The sequence below is a fragment of the Leptosomus discolor genome, chromosome 1 (assembly GCF_034619465.1).
Source record: "Leptosomus discolor isolate bLepDis1 chromosome 1, bLepDis1.hap2, whole genome shotgun sequence".
Taxonomy (NCBI): domain Eukaryota; kingdom Metazoa; phylum Chordata; class Aves; order Leptosomiformes; family Leptosomidae; genus Leptosomus; species Leptosomus discolor.
The window spans coordinates 663579-684733 of NC_141391.1; the positions used below are offsets into that span (position 1 = coordinate 663579).

At 56.9% G+C, this 21155-nt stretch overlaps 1 protein-coding gene across 7 annotated transcripts in view; it reads right to left on the minus strand.

Annotated features, from left to right (window-relative positions):
* Positions 1 to 21155, minus strand: part of STIM1 (stromal interaction molecule 1) — a 95647-nt gene that overhangs the window by 52026 nt on the left and 22466 nt on the right. For 5 of the 7 annotated variants that reach the window (XM_086481582.1, XM_086481579.1, XM_086481580.1 and 2 more), the window contains exon 2: positions 2684 to 2814. In XM_086481582.1, the coding sequence (XP_086337708.1) occupies positions 2684 to 2814 (131 nt within the window). Of the gene's footprint in view, positions 1 to 2683; positions 2818 to 21155 lie in introns of all 7 variants that reach the window. The other 2 variants (XM_086481581.1, XM_086481578.1) reach the window with 1 other exon arrangement.

The window sequence follows — 21155 nt, forward strand, 5'->3', positions numbered from 1 at the left end:
AGCTTCACATGCCCAAAGATTAAACGTAAAAGCCGTAAAAGGCTTAAATTTGAGCCTCCTGCATTCTCTCAAATACCATCCCCGGCAGCTGTCCCGCCACCACAGGCAGGGAGTTAAGAGACGGGCACAGGGTACGCACGGGGGGTTAGAGCTGATAACCTTGAGAGCAGAGAAACCGGGTGCTCAGGCAGTCGCTGGCTCACCAAGGGACATTCTTGAAATACCTTTTCCAGAGGCTTCAAAGTCTTTATGGAAAATTTAATTTAATGCAACTTTAATACAAGTTTCAAGCTTAGCAGAGGTAAAAGCCTGCCACTGGATTTAGACATTCACAGAACCGCTTAGGCTGGAAAAGCCCTTTAACATCATCGAGTCCAACCGTAAACCTGACACTGCCCAGTCCACCAGACAGAACCTGGGGTCACTACAGCACTTCGGCTTGTCAACGCCTAAGCACACCTAAACACTCACCCGCTGCCAGCACAGACACCTACACGTGCACACAAGTATTCTGCAGAGCGGGCAGTATTTGCACACGAAATGCACAGTGCGGCCGTCGAGTGTACAGGGACACCGGGGAGAAGCTGTCTGCAACCCTGAGAAAAGACACGTGTTTAAAATACTGACCAGGCTGCGCTGGGAACTGTGGTTTCTGCTTTATTTTGCTTGTTTTCTTCCACCCTGGACCCAAAGGCTGTTGTCCCAGGCAGGCTAGCAGGAGGAAAAGAGCCATCCCAACACCACGGGGATGTGCTTGCTCTCACTCGCGCGTGCACCGCCTCGCCACGATGCACGCCTCCCGGTGAGCCCCCACCGCCCCGGGGTGCCCGGGTGCCGTCGGGCCATCCCGGCTGTCACCGGCGGCGCCTGGCCCATCACTCACCAGGGCTGCCGCTCCTTGGGATTTCGGCGTTCGCCAGCCTCGGTTTAACGCCCGGCTGCCTTTGCCAGCCTCCGGTTCTCCTCCTCCCGCCAGCAAAACCCCACGCCGCGGCGCGCACCGACGACGCGCTTCTCACGGCAGAGCCCGGCGCTGGGCTGCGCTTGGGTCGGAGGGAGAAGGACGGGTTTGTCGTACCCTTCCAGCCGCACTGCAATGCACGGGTAAATCACGGGAGGGAAGCCATTTCATACAGGCTGTCTCAATTAGCCAAAAAAACCCTTTTACAACCCTGACAACATGAGGCTTATCCTCAATTTAGTAACAGGCGAGTAGGAGGCACCAGGGAATTGGTGTCCCGGAGGCTGCCCCAGGAGTCAGCGGGAGAGGCAGAGCTGCAGCTCCAACGCAACGCTCGGCAGAGCCGCCCCCAGGGAAAACACCCCATTTTAGGGAACTGCAATCGAGAGCTTTTCATTTGGTTTTAATTGCTCCGTGAAGAGGGATTTAGGCAGAGGGAACGGCACTGCAACCCAGGAACAGCCACGCAACGACTCCTCGTGAGCAGGGCGCTCAGCTCCAGGCGGCTGCGCCACCTCCCTGGAGAGCGTCACCCCCCAGGGCACCGAAGGGCCCTTGCGATGGCTGGATTTGCCCAAGAAACTGAACGGCCGCATCAGTTCGGGTGGGAGACCTCAGCTCCCGGGGCTGGGGCTCCTCCAGCCGAGCAGTGGGAACAAAACACCCGGGAGAAGGGCTGGTGCAGGCCTGCCTGACGCGCAGCTCTCGGAGGACAGCGCTGCGCAGGCTGCCACATGCCTCGGGTTTGTCACCCGCATCGGAATGGGGGGGAAAAAAAGGACATCCCAGCACGTGGACTTGTTCCCTACCCTTGAAGCGACTCCTGCAGCTCTAGAGCCACGTGCCATCCCCCTGAGCCCAGCGGCAAGGCCAGGCCAGGCAGCACAGCCCTCGCCAGGCAGTGGTTTTGCTGTGGATGGAGGGACTGGGAGAACCGGGATCCTGCACCTGGCAGCAGCTCCCTGCACCAGTCTGCTTTCTTTTAGCTTCCAACACTCCGGCTTTGTTCTTTTCTCCTTGTAAGCCAGAATTCCTCACCTTGAACCCTGGAAAATGAGCATCTGCTGCAGCGGCGGCACCACCAGGAACAACCAGCGTTGCCTTTCCCACCGTCGCTGCTAGTGGCGCTCGCCTAAGGAATCAACGGCAACTTCATTTTCTTCCACAGTGTTATCGGCTAAAATCCCCAAGGCCAAGGCAACAAACAATTGCCCCTTTTTGCAGCAGTAGGCACACGTGTACCGCAACTGCTTCAGCTGCGTTGGTGGAAGAGCGCCGTAAGCGCTGTAATGCAAAGGAGGCAGCAGCCAGTGTGGTTGCTCAACAGTGACAGAGAGACTTGACCAGAATTCAGAGGTGTTTCCACACCCCACAACTAAAAAAGGAATGAACCAATAACAACCATCACATAAACCCATCTCCTTGATTTCAGAGTTGGAATAAATTGATAATACCTTGTGTGCAGAAAAAGATTAAGTGGCGAGAACCCCCCAGAACAGAGGCAAAGCCGCGGACGCTGAAATTGCAGCACTGAAACACACCGCTTTGATCAGAGAATCGGCTCACGATGGCACATTGCCTCCTCCGCCAGACGAAGAGACAGGCAGCACACCTCGATTTCAGGCGCCCCGCCACGTTCGCACGGCCCGTAACAGGCCGGCCCTCCGCGACGAGAGCGGAGCGCTGCGCGGCAGAAGGACAGCGAAGCCGCCGAGCACTAACCTCGTCGCTCTCCTCTACGTCCACGTTGCCGTTGGCGTCGTCGTCCATCTGCTTGTGGATGTTGCGGACGGCTTCGAAGCTGAGCTGCTCGTCTTCATCGTGGCACAAGGGCTTGTCGATGCGGCAGAATTCTGCTGAGGAAGAAAACGCCCCCGTTAGGCAGCCCGCACCCAAACCATCGCCGCCGTGTTTTCTCACGCAGCTTCCCGCCTTTGAAAAGCCCTCGCTGAGCACCACGGAGCACAGCCCGGCGCTGCCGCCCCCAGCAGGGGTACGGGCAGCAGCCAGAGCCCCACGGGACCCCTGACAGCGCAGGGCGCGCCATGCCCTGGGCCAGGCGGCTCTTTCTCCAGCATCTCCACCGCCCCGGGCCCCCCAGCGCGGCGAGGGCAGGGCTCACAGCTGGGGCTTTCTCCTGCCCGCGCCGTGTCCGCCCACGCCCCGCTGGCAGGGCAAGGGCAGGGCTGCAGCTGTATTTTACCTCCTGCTTCACGAGCTCCATTTCTCCCTCGGAGATTGTTGGGGTTGGCACAGCGTCCAGCTGGGACGTTTCGAGAGCAAGAGCTGGACGTTTATACAACACCTCCATTTAAAAATTCAGCCTTCTTCCCGACTATGACATTTTTCTGGCTCGTTTTCCACATTTCTTTCTATGTTTCAAGACTAACACTTTACATTTCCTGCATGCCCAAGTCCACGTAAGCACCAAACGTGCCTGATCCACCCCTTGTACGGCACTGCTGCGTGGCGACGCGTGATGACCAGCGGCGGAGACCAAAGCGCAGCCCCAGGCACGGCACACATCCCCCCAAGGTCAGCTCTTCGTGTGACACCCGTTGAGAAGAACCCTTTTGTTTCACAGAGGCTAGATCAGACTCGCTGTAAGCAGACAGTGATTAAGGATGATCCAGGGGTGACTGCTCCGAGACCACTGTGAAACCAGTTTAACGGCTCCTGGCCCCGTTCCCATTAGAAAGGTCTCACGTTCAAAAAACTCAAGGGTTCAGGCTGAACTCCTAGGAGTTTAAGCAGAAAAGTCCAAATTACATATGAGCTCAAACCAAACTCTAAGATGATCCTCTCGAGATAAGACAAGTGTATTTACAGGCAAAGTAGAGGGATTTTCTCCTGCTGCTGCCACACACGCTCTCCCTGCTGTGAATAACCGGGCACACGCTCACCTGGCTATCCAAAGCCGATCATTTGGACAACCCGCCTCTCTGTCACACCTCCTCACAATTTGCAAGTACTCGGACTCACTATCAATACAAAAGACTTCTGAAGACTAAATCCACACAAACAAAGAGAGGTGAAATAGAGGTTGATCCTTAAATCAAGGTTCTGACAGAAATCATGTGACCTACCACACCGAAAACCCCTCTCAGTCCATTTGCTCTGAAATTGAGGACTTGCACTACCAGCCCTGGGGAGGTGCTCCTGCCCCTGGGGAGGAACGAGCCCTGGCCCCGGCACAGCCTGGCAGAGCAGATCCTGGTGGGCACCACGCTGGCCACCAGCAAAGGTGGCCAAGGGGGTCCCGGGCTGCGTGGGGAGAAGGGAGGGCAGCAGGCGGAGGGAGGGGACCCTCAGCGGAGAGGGCTGGGGCTGTTCGGCCAGGAGAGGAGAGGGCTTTGGGGGGATCTCAGCCACGGACATCAGCACCTGCAGGGAGGGGCCAAGCGGACAGGGCCGGAGGTGGTGGGCACTGCCGTGAGCAGCCGCAGCAGTTTGGGGTGCTGCTGGGTTTCACAAGTGGGTTTGGGGTGGGTGAGACCCCCGAAGGGGCAGTGCTGTTTGGATCCGCTCAGCAGTGGGGATCTGAGCTCCCTGGCCTGGAGGGAGGGCAAGGAAGCCCAGGGGCACAAAGGGCTTCAAGCCGCTGAAGCAGGGACGCCCCAGACAGCAGGACTCCTGGCGGGGGAGTGAAGGTGCCCTGGTGCCGAGCTCAGGAACAGGCTCCGCATCGTCCGCGGCCATCCTGGGAGGGGAGCGCTCAGGGGCCCCAGCTCAGGGACCCCTTTGGGCAGCAGAGCTGGCTGGGGGATGGACCCAGGGCCAGGCTGAGGTGCCCCGTGCCCGAGCGTCTCCTTCTGGGATGTCACAAAGCAGGGCTCAGCCTGCCCTTGACGTCACAAAGGGGGGCTCGGCCTGCCGGGCTATAAAAGGGGGCGCAGGACCCCATGGCAGCAGGCAGCAGGCGGTGGGCACTGCAGTCTGGTGACGCCTCGGCAGCCTGCAGCCTCAGCCTCTGCCACCCCAGCAGTGTTGGGGTCTCGTCCCTGGGGCCCCAGGACATCGCTGGGGATTCACATTGCGGGTCTGTGCTGCTGACCCGGAGCAGCGCGGCCGCACCTGCTGATCCGCTCCCACTCCTGCTCCACACGCTTTGGTAGCAGGAGCTCGACCTGGTCTCAATCATGGAGTGGACCCTGAAGCGCCTCTGGGTGGGTGAAGGCGACCGCTGCACCACAGCACGCAGCGCCGCACTGCACCGCAGGGTGGGGTGGGGTGGGGGGGGGGGGCTTTGGCGTGGGGCTGGGAGCTGCTCCCATCTCACCCATCTCTTGGGGATCCTGCAGAGCTCATGGAAGGACTTAATGTGCTGCACGTGGATGGTGACAGCCGAGGAGGATGAGGACAGCGGTGAGTAGCCCCGGCACGGACCACCCCACAAACGGCCGACACCCCACAGCAGCCCTGAACCAGGGGTGTGCTGGGGCTGCCGGACACTCAACTCTGTCTCCATCCTTGGCAGCCTGGATGTACGTGGAGGGAGAACTCGTACCAGTGGAGGAGATCCAGTGAGTGCTGGGGGGGATCCCAAATCCTGTCCCAACCCCTCACCCCATGCCCTGCCCCTGCCTGCACAGCCCAGCCCTGCCTGCCGGCCAAGGAGGGGGTGCTGCCCGCGGGTCTTGCTGCACGGTCCGTGAGGCAGCGGGGGTCTCTTCTCTCTCCTTCCTCTGCAGGTCCAGCAACCACCTTTGGACGACCAGCAGCGACCCCCTCCCGGTGCAATCGCAGCCCAGCAGCATCGAAAACCTGACCCCCCAGCCCTCTCTGGACTCCCAGGGCTTCTTCCCAGAGCCCCAGCCCGGTGTGATGGCGGAGCCAGCAGCACTCCCCTGCAGCCCTGCAGACGTGGACATGCCCAGGGGGGAGCTCACCATGGGGCCCCCCCGAGCCATCCCAGCCATCCAGGAGGCGCCCCAGCCGCTCCAGGATGTCCCAGAGAGCTCGGGCCCCATGGAGAGGTCGGGCAAGATCAGCCCCACGGGCTCAGGCAGGAGCAGCCCCACCGCCCTGGGCAGGAGCAGCCCGGCAGAGCCCTGGCCCCAGCAGCGGGGGCCCACGGGCAGGGCGCGTGGCCAGGTGGCCACCGGGCTGGGCAGGGCAAGTCAAGGGCTGCAGGCATGGTGTCCCCAGCTGTGGGGCTGCATGACAGGCTGCTTCCCTAGAGTGCTCGATGAACAACAGGTTCCTCCAGGAGCCTGGGGGACCTGAGGACAGGAACCCCCTGGAGCACCCATCCAGTTGATGCGCTAATAAAATGCTTTTCTCTCTCCCTGGTGCTCTGGTTCCTCCATCCATCCCGTGGCTGGGGGAGTGATCCCCTCAGGGCCCGACCCCAGCACAGACCGGCTGGCACCGGGCACCACTGACACCCACAAAACAGGGGGGGTGGGGGTGGCTGGTGCCCTCAGTGGAGAGGGTGTTCGGCCGGGAGAGGAGAGGGCTTTGGGGAGATCTCAGCCACGGACATCAGCACCTGCAGGGAGGGGCCAAGCGGACAGGGCCGGAGGTGGTGGGCACTGCCATGAGCAGCCGCAGCAGTTTGGGGTGCTGCTGGGTTTCACGAGTGGGTTTGGGGTGGGTGAGACCCCCGAAGGGGCAGTGCTGTTTGGATCCGCTCAGCAGTGGGGATCTGAGCTCCCTGGCCTGGAGGGAGGGCAAGGAAGCCCAGGGGCACAAAGGGCTTCAAGCCGCTGAAGCAGGGACGCCCCAGACAGCAGGACTCCTGGCGGGGGAGTGAAGGTGCCCTGGTGCCGAGCTCAGGAACAGGCTCCGCATCGTCCGCGGCCATCCTGGGAGGGGAGCGCTCAGGGGCCCCAGCTCAGGGACCCCTTTGGGCAGCAGAGCTGGCTGGGGGATGGACCCAGGGCCAGGCTGAGGTGCCCCGTGCCCGAGCATCTCCTTCTGGGATGTCACAAAGCAGGGCTCAGCCTGCCCTTGACGTCACAAAGGGGGGCTCGGCCTGCCGGGCTATAAAAGGGGGCGCAGGACCCCATGGCAGCAGGCAGCAGGCGGTGGGCACTGCAGTCTGGTGACGCCTCGGCAGACTGCAGCCTCAGCCTCTGCCACCCCAGCAGTGTTGGGGTCCCGTCCCTGGGGGGGCCCCAGGACATCGCTGGGGATCCACGTTGTTGATCCGCTCCAGCTCCACACACTCAGGCAGCAGGAACTCGACCGTGTCTCAGTCATGCAGCAGACCATGAGGCGCCTCTGGGTGGGTGAAGGCGACCGCTGCACCACAGCACGCAGCGCCGCACTGCACCGCAGGGTGGGGTGGGGAGGTGTGGGGTGGTGGTGGGGGCTTTGGCATGGGGCTGGGAGCTGCTCCCATCTCACCCATCTCTTGGGGATCCTGCAGAGCTCGTGGAGGGAGTCGTTGTGCTGCACGTGCGCGGCGACAGTCCAGGAGGGCCAGGACAGCGGTGAGTGGCCCCGGCCCTGAGCACCCCACAAACAGCCGACACCCCACGGCAGCCCTGAGTGGGGGCTGTGCCGGGGCTGCCGGCTGCTCACGCTGTCTCCTTCCTTGGCAGGTGCTCCACCGGCAGATGGAAAAGTGGTGAAACCCACGCAAACCCTGTGCGTGTGGTGAGTGCTGGGGGAGACCCCGGCCCCTGCCCCAGCCCCTCGCCCCGTGCCCTGCCCCTGCCTGCGCTGCCCAGCCCTGCCCGCCGGCCGAGGAGGGGGTGCTGCCCGGGGGTCCCGCTGGAGGGGACGTGATGCAGCGGGGTCTCTTCTCTCTCCTTCCTCTGCAGGAACAGCAAAGCAGCAGTGACCGCAGCGTCAACGTCGGCATGGGAGCTCCTGGAATCCCTGTCCCACATGGAGCACCTCAGCCTCTGGTCCTCCTCCCTGGACCCCCAGGGCTCCTTCCCGGAGGAGCCCCATCCCGGTGCGATGGCAGAGCCGGCGGCGCTCCCCGGCAGCGCTGAAGCCGTTGACAGGCCCACGGGGGAGCTCACCGTGGCGCTCCCACAAGCCATCCCAGACACGGAGAAGGAGAGCCCGCTGCTCCAGGACAACTCGCTGTCCCAGAGGGCACGGCCGTGGCTGCTGGAGTGCTGCGCCCGGCTGGGGGGCTGCCTGATGATCGCCTGCAGGAGCTGCTGCTGCCTGCTGCCGGACCCCGAGATGTGGGACTGAGCAGGATGGCAGCGCTGCACCCAGCAGAGCCACGGGTTCCTCCAGCAGCTGGGGGTCTGGGGCGCCCCTCCAGCTGCTATGTTGTTAGTCAAATAAATGTTTTCTCTCTCTCTGGTGCTCTGGTTCCTCTATCCATCCCATGGCTGGGGGAGTGATCCCCTCAGGGCCCAACCCCAGCACAGACCGGCTGGCACTGGGCACCACTGACACCCACAAAACCGGGGGGGTGGGGGTGGCTGGTGCCCTCAGCGGAGAGGGCTGGGGCTGTTCGGCCGGGAGAGGAGAGGGCTCGGGGGGATCTCAGCTACGGACATCAGCACCTGCAGGGAGGGGCCAAGCGGACGGAGCCAGGCTCTTCCCAGTGGCGCCCGCTGCCAGGACCAGGGGCCGTGGGCACGCACTGGGGCACGGGAGGGTCCCTCTGAACATCAGGAACCACTTTTCACTGGGAGGGTGCCCCAGCCCTGGCACAGGTTGCCCAGGGAGGTGGTGGCAACCCCATCCTTGGAGATACTCAACAGCCATCTAGACGCGGTTCTGGGCCACCGACTCTCGGGCAGAGGCACGCAGATACGAATATTGTTGTTTCCCCACTGATTTACTAGAACTTTAAGTGTCCACGTGAGACCAGAAGAGCAGGCCAAGACAGGGATACTTGCAGTTTACGCCAAAGCCAGCTGCCAAAGCTTCTGAACCCAGTGCAGCTTCAGCCATAGGCCGACTTCTTCTTACCCATTTGTACGAACGCGTGAAAAACCCCTAAACAAACCAGAATACCATCCCAATGTAAGGCTGATTTCCTACCTTTAACTGTTGCTTTTCCTCAGCTTATGTCCCCCACACTAAACACGTGGCTCACAGCCAGCTCTATGAGGTACGTGTCCCTGATCAGGAGGCTGGACGAAATACTGGGGTGTTAACTTTGAGGAAGATAAGGCAAGGATCAGGAATTTAATTTTAACTTATCTGCAGCAGAACAAATTATGCTCTTCAAAGTCATATTCTGCTTAAAACAAAGTCACTCAAAAACCCACTTAGATGGATGTCAGAGCATTACTGAAATGAGACCAAGCTCGTATTATGCTTGTAACGATTATTTCTGGTGTGTTTATATAGACACATAGACACAAATGTATTCAAGATTTTGCAGCAGCATCTTTCAAATACTGAACTCATTTCCTGTGGCAATGCACAACACCACACACTACAAATTAAAAGGGTTTTGCCTGGGGTTTTGCTTGTTATTTTTAAGTCAGGTACTCTGCCCAGATTACAGAGCTTGTCCAGGAGATCCCTGCAGCCCGAGAAAAGGGATATCCTGGAGGTGCTTGATGAACCATCTCAAGAAAATGTATCTCTACCTAAACAAGTGCACCCCATGCCTGCACCCCAAGAACTGCCACCACGAAGGGCCCAAGCCCATTTACGCTCTGCTAACAGCAATGATTAAGTATGGACAGCTGGCACTGTCTCCTGAGGCTGGGAGTCCAGATCCTCACCCCCGCTCCAGGAAAGAGCAAAAGCCCTCGAAACTACAAAAAAAAAAAATCTTAAAAACTAGAATTGCCCTAAAATTCCCGGTCTGCTCTATCCTCTAGAGCTTTTTCGGAAGAACATACTTCCAATCTCCAGCACTGCGTTGGTAGATAAGCCCTTAAGACCACTAAGGTAACTGGAAGACCACAGCAGGCGGCTATACTGGTGTGACCCTCCAAGTTCCCAGTGTGGCTGCAGCACGTGCGCCCTGACGGCACGCAGAGCGGGGCAGAGCAGTTCGGGTCCGTACCTAAAAGTGTCTCTTTTTCAGACCCGACGAGCAAACCGTCCCCCTGCGGGCAGAGCTGCGCAGCCCGTGCCGACACCAGTGCGGGCCCCCAGCACGGCCAGCCTCAGCCCTGCTCTAGAGCGGAGCCCCGGACACCGAGGCCCTCCAGACCCACCCCCGCCCTAACCCACAGACACGCCACCCGCAGAGGCACCTGGTTTTCAAAAACGGGCACGAAAACCCGATGATCCTTCCGGGACTCGCCCACGGACGGATCGCCTGATCCACCGCCGGGAGGAGACACGCTGCCCAACCTGCTGCTGCCCAACAGCACCAGCGAGAGCTCAGGCTACGGGTACGCACGGGCACCAGGGATCGTGTGGGTCACACCGCCACAGCAGCCCCGGCTGGCCTTGTCCCAGCACTGTCAACGGCTGTCGATGCTTTAACACGATCTTAGAATCACAGAAGGGTTTGGGCTGGAAGGGACCTTCAAGACCCTCTAGTCCAACCCCCTGCCCTGGGCAGGGACACCTCCCACCAGACCAGGTTGCCCCCAGCCCCATCCAGCCTGGCCTCGAACCCTGACCAACACCGCCTCTAGAGGGGGAGAACCCCCTCCCTGGGGCGGCTGGCCGCGCTGCCCCGGCTGCAGCCCAGGAGGCGACGGGCAGGATGCAGCCCCACCAGAAGAAACTCCCAGTCACGCCCACCCAGTTGGGCACAAGCCTACATTAACGAACCGGACTCACCCGCTCTTCACCCACCGGGCTGGCGCGAGGTGCACCCGCCACGGCCGTGCTGGGCACCCTTGGGACAGAGCACCCAACCCCCCAGCATCCTGCTCTTCCACCCACACCCAGGATCTGGCCACGTGGGGCTTGGGGTCGGGTCTCCTTCGGCGACTTCTTTTGAGGATGTTGTCATCAATGGCAACACGTTTTGTACCGGAGAACTTCTGCGAGTTACAGGTATTGCCAGCCCTGGAACTGGCATAATTTGGGGTGAATTTATAGGTTTGGTTTCATTATCTAGAAAAATGATCGTTATTATTATTGAGCACAATCTCCTTGTTCTACCTTGTTTAGTTGTGGAAAAAAACCACAGGAGAAACTGTGAAACAGTTTAGCTTTGGGAAACCCAGACCCACTGAGCCCCCCTGCAGCAGGGCGCTCTAAGAGGCCACGTGCTGTTTTACTTCCGAATGCAAGGATTTAATCATCTCTACCAAATGACTTTACATTAACAGCCACTTTCTCTCTCTCCATTCCAAATTCCTTCACACACCTATTGCTGTCCATTCATCCTTTGCTGGCCTCAGTATAAAAAAATAAAAAATTATCGAAAACTGAGTAAATCAGATTCTTTCAGCTTTGCCTACAAGAGCACCGCACACAAAACCTTTGCAAGAAACAGAAAAATTCATAAAAGGTCATAAAAGGAGGGATTCCTCCCTCCTCTGGCACATCGCTGTACCCCCAGTTGTGGAAACACGGAGCTGTGTCCCCACACCAGCTCCCACAACCAAACCTCAGACTAAACAGGACCCTTCCCTTTAGGTCCAGCATGGTAAATACCACACTTGGGGCACCAGCTAGCAGGCTCCATCTAAAGTTTTGGTCTTCTGCATCCATTAGCTGAAGAAGAAAACAAGCTCTGGAACACGCTGCCCCCCCCTAATAGATACAGCACAATGACCTGGACAATGACAGGGGCTACTTGTGCGCTCCTGAAGAGGCAGGGTCGGTGACCTGCTGCTTCACAAACCTCGGCAAGTTTATTCTGCACTAGCTCTTGGATGTCCATATGGCCAGGAGAGCCCATAGAATCAGCAGGTCGTAAAACGCCTCTGAGATCATCAAGGCCAAGCGTTGACCCACACCACCATGTCCACTAAACCATGTCCCCAAGTGCCACATCTACACGCTTTTTGAACACCCCCAGGGATGGTGACTCCACCACTGCCCTGGGCAGCCTCTTCCAATGTCTGACCACTCGTTCAGTAAAGAAATTTTCCCTAATACCCAACCTAAACCTCCCCTGGAGCAGCTTGAGGCCATTCCCTCTTGTCCCATCACTTGTTACCTGGGAGAAGAGACCGACTCCCACCTCACCGCAGCCTCCTCTCAGGCAGCTGTAGGGAGCGATCAGGTCTCCCCTCAGCCTCCTCTTCTCCAGGCTGAACACCCCCAGCTCCCTCAGCCGCTCCTCACAGACCTGCTCTCCAGACCCTTCACCAGCTTCACTGCCCTTCTCTGGACCCGCTCCAGCACCTCCATGTCCTTCTTGCAGGGAAGGGCCCAAACCTGCACCCAGCATTCGAGGGGCGGCCTCACCAGTGCCCAGTACAGGGGCACGATCACCTCCCCACTCCTGCTGGCCACCCCATGGCTGACACAGGCCAGGATGCCGTTGGCCCTCTCGGCCACCTGGGCACGCTGCCGGCTCATGCTCAGCTGGCTGTTGACCAGCACCCCCAGGATCCGGTGGAGGTAAGGGACACCCGGACTCACGGAGCCTGCAGTGGGACCTGGGAGAAACATCTGGTACAGCAACACACAGCAACCGAAGCAGCAGCCGGGGACAACCCAGCGGTGGGCAGGGTGTGAGGAACGGTGGCAGTTCAGGAGGTGAAGTCAGCGTTTCCCTGCTCGGGGCTGCCAGGAAGCCTCCATCCTTCCATCACACCTCCGGGGGCGGCGGGAGGCGTAAGGGTAACTAACGGCACCGCATAGCACGGCCACAATATCCTCCAAGGACTTCACAGCAACTAGGGTGAAGCAATTTTTTGTCTGTGTAATTTTCGTTGATTTAACTGGTACGGGAGAGGAACTTGGCAGAATTATTTCAAATATTATTGGACGCCCTAACATCAATTTGGTCTTTCCTCTCCTACCCTGCAAGAGTTTTCTTCACAGTTACTGAAAGTTTAGCTCAGAACTTTGGGCTGGGGCTTTTCTGCCACGATTCGTCATGCTGATCTCCATGACAGAGAGCAAGAACACAGGATGGTCATTGTGTTTATACTGCCTTTGGACTGGACTCCAGATGGAAAAACAAAATCAAGCTAACAGATATCTCCCAAAATATTACGTGATCATCTTGTTCTGAGCCTGAGCTTATTATTACAGCAATGACTGCAGCAGCACTCTGGCAAAGTTCAAATTATAGGAAGGAAAGGTCATGTTATTATAAAAGAATGTTTTTCTTCATATTAACGCTCTCATAACCACGTAACTCTTGAGCCCCAAGAGGTTGGTCCAGCGTTCAGGCCACAAGACACAGGTATTGAAGCAAACCTGCCCAGGTCTCCTGCAACCACAAGGACGACCTGCGGGCGTGTGTAACACAAATGCCAGGAATGAAGCAGGACTGCGAACGCCGCAGGAAGAGCAATAAAGCAAGGGTTGCAAGAACTGGCATGTGCTGATAACCGAGCACACAACCACCAGCAATCAAACTAAGAAATAGCGAGGAATTTGTTGTTTGCACCAAGGCCAGAAAAAGCCTAAATAAGGACACAAGTGATTTAATCAGCAGAAGACCACTGCACCGATAACAGAACGGTCAGGAGGTTTCACCAGAGCACAGGGGCGATTGCCGGGCTCTTATCTCAACGGGAAGACAGGCTGCAGCTGTAAAATTACCCACAATGAAGAAGCAAAGACGAGGCCCAGCAACCTTGCCTAAGATTTGTGGAAGATGAAGCAAAGAGATCATACCACAATAACCCCTGTCTCCTCAAGGAAGACAAAAAAAGACCTGTCCAAAAGCCAGGTCATCTCTTGGGTTCCTCTTGAGAGGCTGAAGGTGTAACGGGGGCTTGACAGCCAGCGTGCCTTGCCCTCCAGTCACGCACAATGACACTCCATGTCGGGCCACTCCGACCTGACGCCTGGCACCTTGAAGTGAGTGAAAGCCTTGAAAGGAGCGTGAAATTGGTTTTGTTTCAAGTAACACCTTCCTTTTCCAGAAGGCCTAGCACTGATTTTTGTTACAGCAGCTTCTACAAAGAGCCACTTGCTGTCTGGTCCCCATCACTTGTCCCAAGCTGTTCCTGGGTGGCAGACCACACCAGGATTTAGGGGGGGTGACTCCTGGACCTAACTGAGGAGCTGACACCATCATCTTTACTCGACCCACCCACCCCACCCCTCTGAGTCATCAGGAGCCTTTTGTCTCTTCATCCTGCCGTTTTGTGCCTCCAGTCCTGTTCTTTGTCATCTGGGAATAGCTACAGCCCCTCCTTCCCTTCGGAACAAAAGGTCCCTTTATCCCTTCCATGGGGCCTCCTGGTAGACCCATGATGATGATGATGAAGGCGGTTAACCTGGGCACTATCAAAGGTGCCATCTTTACATTCCTTCTCCTCCCACTGTTCCGCACTCACACCCACCCACCTTCACCCCGCGGCGCTGCCTCTCCCCCACCAAAGGCATTTTGCAAGCTCCTAGGAGCAGACCGCCCGGGGCCCTGCTGCCACCCCAAGGGTGCCACCGCCTAGGAGACCATCAGCAGGCACTTAGGCTTAAGTGCTCGAGTGAGTGGACTAGGCGGAGCTGGAGTGACATCTACCAGGGAAAGCAGCTCGGGCTGCTTCCAGGAACCCATTAGGAAGATTTGTCTTATGAAATGCCTGAGGAGGAACGGTGCTTCCCACCCCTCCTCCTGCTGCGACTGCCTCCACAGCCAGGCCTGCTCCAAAAAGACGAGCGACACCAACCAGAATACAGGAGATCCGGCTTAAACATCAGAAGAGACGTTTTTTACTCCAAAGGGTGGCCAGGACTGGCACGGATCGCCCAGGGAGGGTGTGGAGTGTCCATCCATGGAGACAGTCAAAACTCAACCGAGCACCAGCTCTGGGCGACTCTGCTTGAGCTGGGCTGGAGAGGACAACCCCCAGAGGTCCCTGCCGGCCCCAGTGACCCATTAACATCAGAGGCTTTTATTCCAGATCTTTCCTTTCTCATGGGAGACTCTCTCTAATGAGAATTCAGTTTGTTTAATTTCAGGTTCTCTCAATTTTCTTCTACGAGGTCCCATTATCGTTAATAACACTGAAAAGCTGCGTCAACGCCACGGCAGCCAACTGCCCCCAGGAGCACCGAGGGTCACAGCACCAACAGCCATCGGGGTCGGACAAGATAGCAGTTTAATTATAAGAATTGCCATTTACATAACTCGCTTCTATAAACACAGGAATGGCAGCCAAAACAAAAAAAAAAAGGTCTTGTATTTGGGGAAAAATAATTGTTTACATATTTTACTAATGTAAACAAGGACTCAGTTTAACTTCCTTGCTCAGGGTTCCTCACCTAAAACTCTGGTTTTCCATACAAAAAAAATGCCAAGGACAACATCATAAATCTCAACAAAGACGTTAAAGGGTTTTGTAAGGAATGCATCCAGAGACGACCGTTCTCCCGCGTGAAGAGTCAGGAAAATGACAGGGAATCGGGGTATTGTGCACGGCTACAGAGCAGCAGCGTGGTGAGCAGGGCAAGAAAGGGCAGAAGAATTGCAGCTTTCCGGCTCCAGTTACCAAACGACAGAGCTTGACAAAGTTACAGCAGTACACAACCACTGCCGCTGTCAGAAAAGTACTCCAAGTATTTTTATACTACAAGTTTACACTGTACAGCTGGATATTATTTACTATATAGAGAACTGTCAGCCACTACTCCATGTTTAACGCACAATACTTGTCCAAAAATGCATATCAAAATCCACATATAAAATCTTTTTTTTTGTTAAAAAAAAAAGGAAAGTGAATTTGTCAACCCAAAACTGGGATTTTAACACACGCCTGTTTCCCTGTTCCACCTGAAACGGTTCCCTCCTGCAGTCAAACTGCTGCCCTGGGAGGTGCAGAGGCACGGCACGGTGCCTTGCTCCCGAAGGCAGCGGCAGCCTGCGACCCGTGTCACATCAAGGGGTCACACACAACTCGGGGGCACTGCAAACACGGACCTCATCCATCTGCCCACCTCCCCTGGAGCCCAGGACCCCCCAGCCGGCCGTTTCACAGCGGTTTTCGCAGGTAGAAGTCTGCGGCCGAAGGGAGGTTCAGCGGGAGCGGACAAAGCAGAGCCTTCAGGCCAGCGTCTGGCTCAACGCCACTAAACCACTCACGTCCTCTTGCTGCTGCTGCTGCCTCTGAAACTGCGGGGCCTGGAGTGACAGTTAAATGATGGGAGCGTCTGATCCCTGGTCTGCTTTTAAGGGAAGTCACAACGCCCCTGGGTGCCTCGGCCGAAAGGTCCAACCGAAAATGTTGGCAAACCATCTAATAATAGCGCTCGGAGAAACAAGCCGTGCAGGATCCACGGGGCCAAACCCGCCTCCCCCGTTCTAAGGGCGGCTGTGGGTTCCTGGCAAACCTCCTGATCTCTCAGGGCCGGCAGGACAAAGCTCCACGAGGCGAAAGGGTGAGGTGAAAGCCCTCAGCGATCCACCGAGACCCCCGGCCACTTCCCGTCACCACCGTCAGCTTAAGCCAGGTACAGGAAGGAATCAAGCAGCAAAGTGACTCTGCTGAACGACCTAGCGGCTGTACAATTAAAAATGCAAAATTCCTTCCACAAATGGGCTCCTCTCCTTGGCACAAGCTCAGCACTTATTTACTATGATTAATTCTCTCATGACTGATTGCAATTAGCCTTCTTCATCTTCTCCGTGCAACAATTTACGGATTTAATATCAGCAAAGCTTCATCCCATTTCTTCCAACTATCCTCATTCTTCCCTGCAACCAGCAGCAAAGCCCTTTTTAACCCCCACTTCCAGGCAATCCCCTCCACCACAAACCTTTGTCATCCCACCCACAGAAGGGTTTGGGTGGGAAGGGATTTTAAAGACCACTCAGTTCCAACCCCCTGCCCTGGGCAGGGACACCTCCCACCCGAGCAGGTCGCTCCCAGCCCCATCCAGCCTGGCCTTGAGCCCTGCCAGGGAGGGGGCAGCCACGGCTGCTCTGGGCAACTCTTCCTCGGCAAATGGTTTGCTCTTTCCAGCCCATTAAAAAACATCCTCCCGCAAAATCAGACACCCACACACCCCCCCCAAACAAAACCTAATTTCCCCTCGTTGGGGTAGGAAGGAGCCACCACCAACCCCATCTCGCACCCTGGGCTGTATCTGCCCGTCCCGGCAGTGCCCACACCTCCTTCTGCCCGTCCTGTCTCAACACACAGCCCACTCCGTTTATGCAAGCGCATCCCACCTCCTGCCCACACCGCCAACGGAGTGTCTGGGTATGACTCTGCCCTCCCCGTTGCTCTCAGATCTCTCCGGACCAGATCTTGGCACCTTGCTTGGGTGCTCCGGCCTCAAAAGCGCCCATTTCATGTACTTCCTTCCTGATAAATTTTTGTTTGCTTTCTTCAGGCCCAAGGACTGCGTAATATTTGTGTTGGGCTGTCTCAGTAAGATAGCAGAAGTTGTTTTAGTACCACCCTGTAAGGTAAAGCGGTTTTGCCAAGAGTCAGCTAGAAAATACCACGTCGAGCCCTTTTGCAAGGTGAGCAGCAAGAGCCAAAATATCCCACAGGCAGGAGAAAGCTCTAATGAGCTTAAATAACTAGAGCTTGGGTTACTTCACAACAACAAACTAAGCAACCTAACTGCTTCCACATTCCTTCTCTTTGGGACGAAACAAAAGTGAGCAACTAAACCTGTACCAAACAGTGAGGCCATCCGGATTTGGCTCTGAGGGCGTTCCTCACTCAACGTGACTGTCCTTTCACAGATGGTGTTCTTCAGAAGCAACTTCACTGGAGACAGGTAAAGTTTCACGAATTCATTTAAATCTGCTGATACTTGGGGTCATTTGGAAACTGCAGCAATTCGGGTAACTGCGGACAGACAGATCTGACACCCACCGGCATTGCAAACACCAGAAAGCACTAGCCACTGGCTAAATAAAAACCTCTCCTTCCTCCAGCTTTGGCTCTACAGCTTCAGGGGGCTCCCAGAGCACCAGCATCTGCAGCTCATGGACGTAAGAACAGCAGCAATTCCTCGTGCGCTCCGATGATGCGGGAATTTCCGCAAGCAGCCTCTACCCACACTCCTGAAGAGCGCAAGGGATGGTTCCCCCACGAGCGAATCCTCCAGGAAGGAAAGCTCACCTGGCTCCCCAGCTGACCGTGCCAGCGAGGGCAGCGGGTGCACCAGAGGTCTGCACCAGAGGACAGGCACTGCTGGAGCATGCTCCCAGTCAGGAACTGGGAATCTCAGGAGCACCTCTTCCCATGTATTCACTGCAAACATCCATCTCTGAAAGAATGATAGAATCACAGACCAGTTTGGGTGGGAAGGGACTTTAAACACCACCCAGTTCCAACCCCCTGCCATGGGCAGGGACACCTCCCACCAGACCAGGTTGCTCCCAGCCCCATCCAGCCTGGCCTTGAGCCCTGCCAGGGAGGGGGCAGCCAGAGCTGCTCTGGGCAGCCTGGGCTAGTGCCTCACCGCCCTCACGATACAGAAGTTCTCCTGATATCTCATCTACATCTCCCCTCTTTCAGTTTGAAACCGCCAAACAACGCCCCTTCAAGCTCTCCTTCCTCCGCACCCCTTGCACAACCCAAATAAAGTCCAGCCCCTGCCACAAGCGAGTAACAAACCTCTCCCCCGGGAAGGGCCTCAAATGCTCGCACGTGGACCGAGCCAGCTCTTACTTCCCAGCCCATCCCACCCCTCGCCTCGGACCAGCTCGCTCCCAGCTCCTGTGGTCCTGCTCCATGTGCTTCCCCCTCCGGCCTTGCACAAGCAGCCCGGAGGTGGGCAGGCGTGCAGAGAGCAGGGCACCCCGGGCTGCGCAGCCCCCGAGCACGCTATCGCAACCGGGAAGTACTCGAGAAACAGAGCCTGAAGGCCCAGAAAATTCCTTTAGCCCCAGCTGAAAACCCTCCGGCAGAACGGTCCCGGGCTCGTGTCCAGTGGGAGGTCGCAGGCTTCCCTGCGGCTCACAGAAGCACACCCCTGAGCTGGGCACGACCTTCAGTACATGACATATTTCAGCGGTAAATATTCCTTCTAAGACACCTATCCCTCAAATGCCTCTCCAGTGCAAATTTCTCAGGCGAGAATGACTCACTCATCCATTACGCGGTTTCCTGGCCTTTAGCAGTTTTTCTTTCACTTAAAAAATAATAGTTATTAGTTTCGCATCATCAGTACGCGAACGAGGGTGCTTTCAGAGGTTAAGGACACTGGCTCCTTCGCAATGCTGGGAGCTGTCAGCGCCCAGTGGGGTCAGAGGTGGGACACCCCACACCCCCCCCACAATCGGGCTGGGTTCTGCAAGCTGGAAAACCACCACTGGCTGGAGCAGGATCCAGGGGTTAATGCTTGACATGCACCTTGTTTTCTAGCGCCTTCCATTCACCCCAGGTGATGTTTTAGGGAACAACATGCTGCGCCTGCCATTAAAATGCAGTGCCTGGGCACGGCGGGGCGCAGCTGGGGAGCTGGGCAGGAGGACCACGGTCCCTGCACCAGAGGGAACCGAGGGGGCTGGCTAACCCTGCAGCACCCCCTCCCCAGGATCAACACTCCTGCTCTGTAAAGAGACAAGGAGATCATTACACAGCCAAAAAAACAGCCTTACAGATATTTTTGAAAGACACAAACTCAGTGAGGGGCGGGAAGAAATCAGCGTCGATCCGAAAACCTGTAGCAGACATGAGTCAGCCACTCCAGCCTGCCACAGCCCACGGCACGCGGCTTTGAACGCTGGCTGCTGCGCACCGTGATGCGAAACTAGTAATTACTATCTTCTAAGTGAGGGAAAAATTGCCTGAAGTCAGGAAACCACATAATGGATGAGTGAGTCACTCTTGCCTGAAAAATCTGAGACACCAAAGCAAGCTAAGAAGAAATCAAAGGAAACCCCCAAATATTTCTGCCATTCCATCTCATCGTCCTTGACCCACACGAGCCGTTACTGCAGCAGTGCTTGCCCAAAGCCAGGAATTCCCAGTCCCCAGCCCTTGGTGCTCCAGTACAAGACACACACTGCAAAAAGATACTGGGAGCCAGAAGAGCTCAAGAGATATAGCTTCATGTTGCAACAGAAACAAAAACTGTGGTAGCTTTCACGAGGTGGCAGAGAAATACAGAATTCCCTTCTTGCTCTCAGAGAGTACTCATAAATGCCTAACACCAAATACAAACATATTCCTAATTTTATTATTCAGGCAAGACCAGAATAGAACAGTATTCACCTCAAGGCCAGCCAAAGTTACCCCCAAAGCAATGCATTATACAGCAAAGATGTCAATTAAAATTCCAGACTCGTAAAAACGTGATCATGGAATAACGTAGGTCAGAAGGGACCTCTGGAGCTCAGCCAGGTTCAACTCCCAAAGCAGCTCTAAGTCAGGGCAGGTCTCTCGGGACGGAGACCCCCCAACCCCTCCGGGCCCCTCCAGTGCCCGACCACTGTGACAGTAACTCCCCCCCTACACCTGGTCAGGGTTCCCCGTGCTGCAGCCCGTGGGTGCTCTCCTCCCAGCGCCGAGCACCTCTGGGAAGGGTCTGGCTCCGTCTCTGGCGATGGGGTGGCTGCAGAGAGCAGTGAGCTCTCCCTGTGCCCTCCTCTGCCCCCTCTGAACCACCCCAGTGCCCCCAGTCACCCTGGTGGCTCTGCTAGGCTCACACCAGCACGTCTGCACCTTTTCCGTACTGGGGAGCCCCAAAGCAGACACAGTACTCCAGGCACAGCTTCACAACGTGCCTGATCAACGGGGGGGACCTCCTCCCTGGACCTGAGGGACCCCCTCATCCAAGGGCACTCTGCCCACGGGCAACTTCTTCATCAGGATCTGCAGATCCTCTTCTGCAAAGCTGCTTCCCAGAGAGTTGGCCCTCAGCCCAGGGCTGAGCAGGGTTACACTATCCCAGATGTAAGACTGGGCATTTTCTTTTGCTAAACTCCAGGTTTAACGACGGTTTCGGCCAGCCCACTTCTCCTACTTGTCTGGGTCCCTCCAAGGGACACCTCTGCCCTCCAACGCTCCCTGGGGCTTGATGTGACTCGCACAGGCTACAACAATGTGCGTTTGGCTGTTCCCTGAGTTGAACCGTGCTGCTGCCCAACAGCACAGAGTAACACCAGAGGCGGGGGGGTTGGGGTGTCAGGGGGGACAGCACCGTACCCCTGTGAGCCTCAAAGATGAGAGCTGCTCTGGCTCCATCCACCCCCAGCACAGCACTCTCCTGGAGGCCAACCCTAGGATCAAAGGAGACACAACGCTTCAAAGAA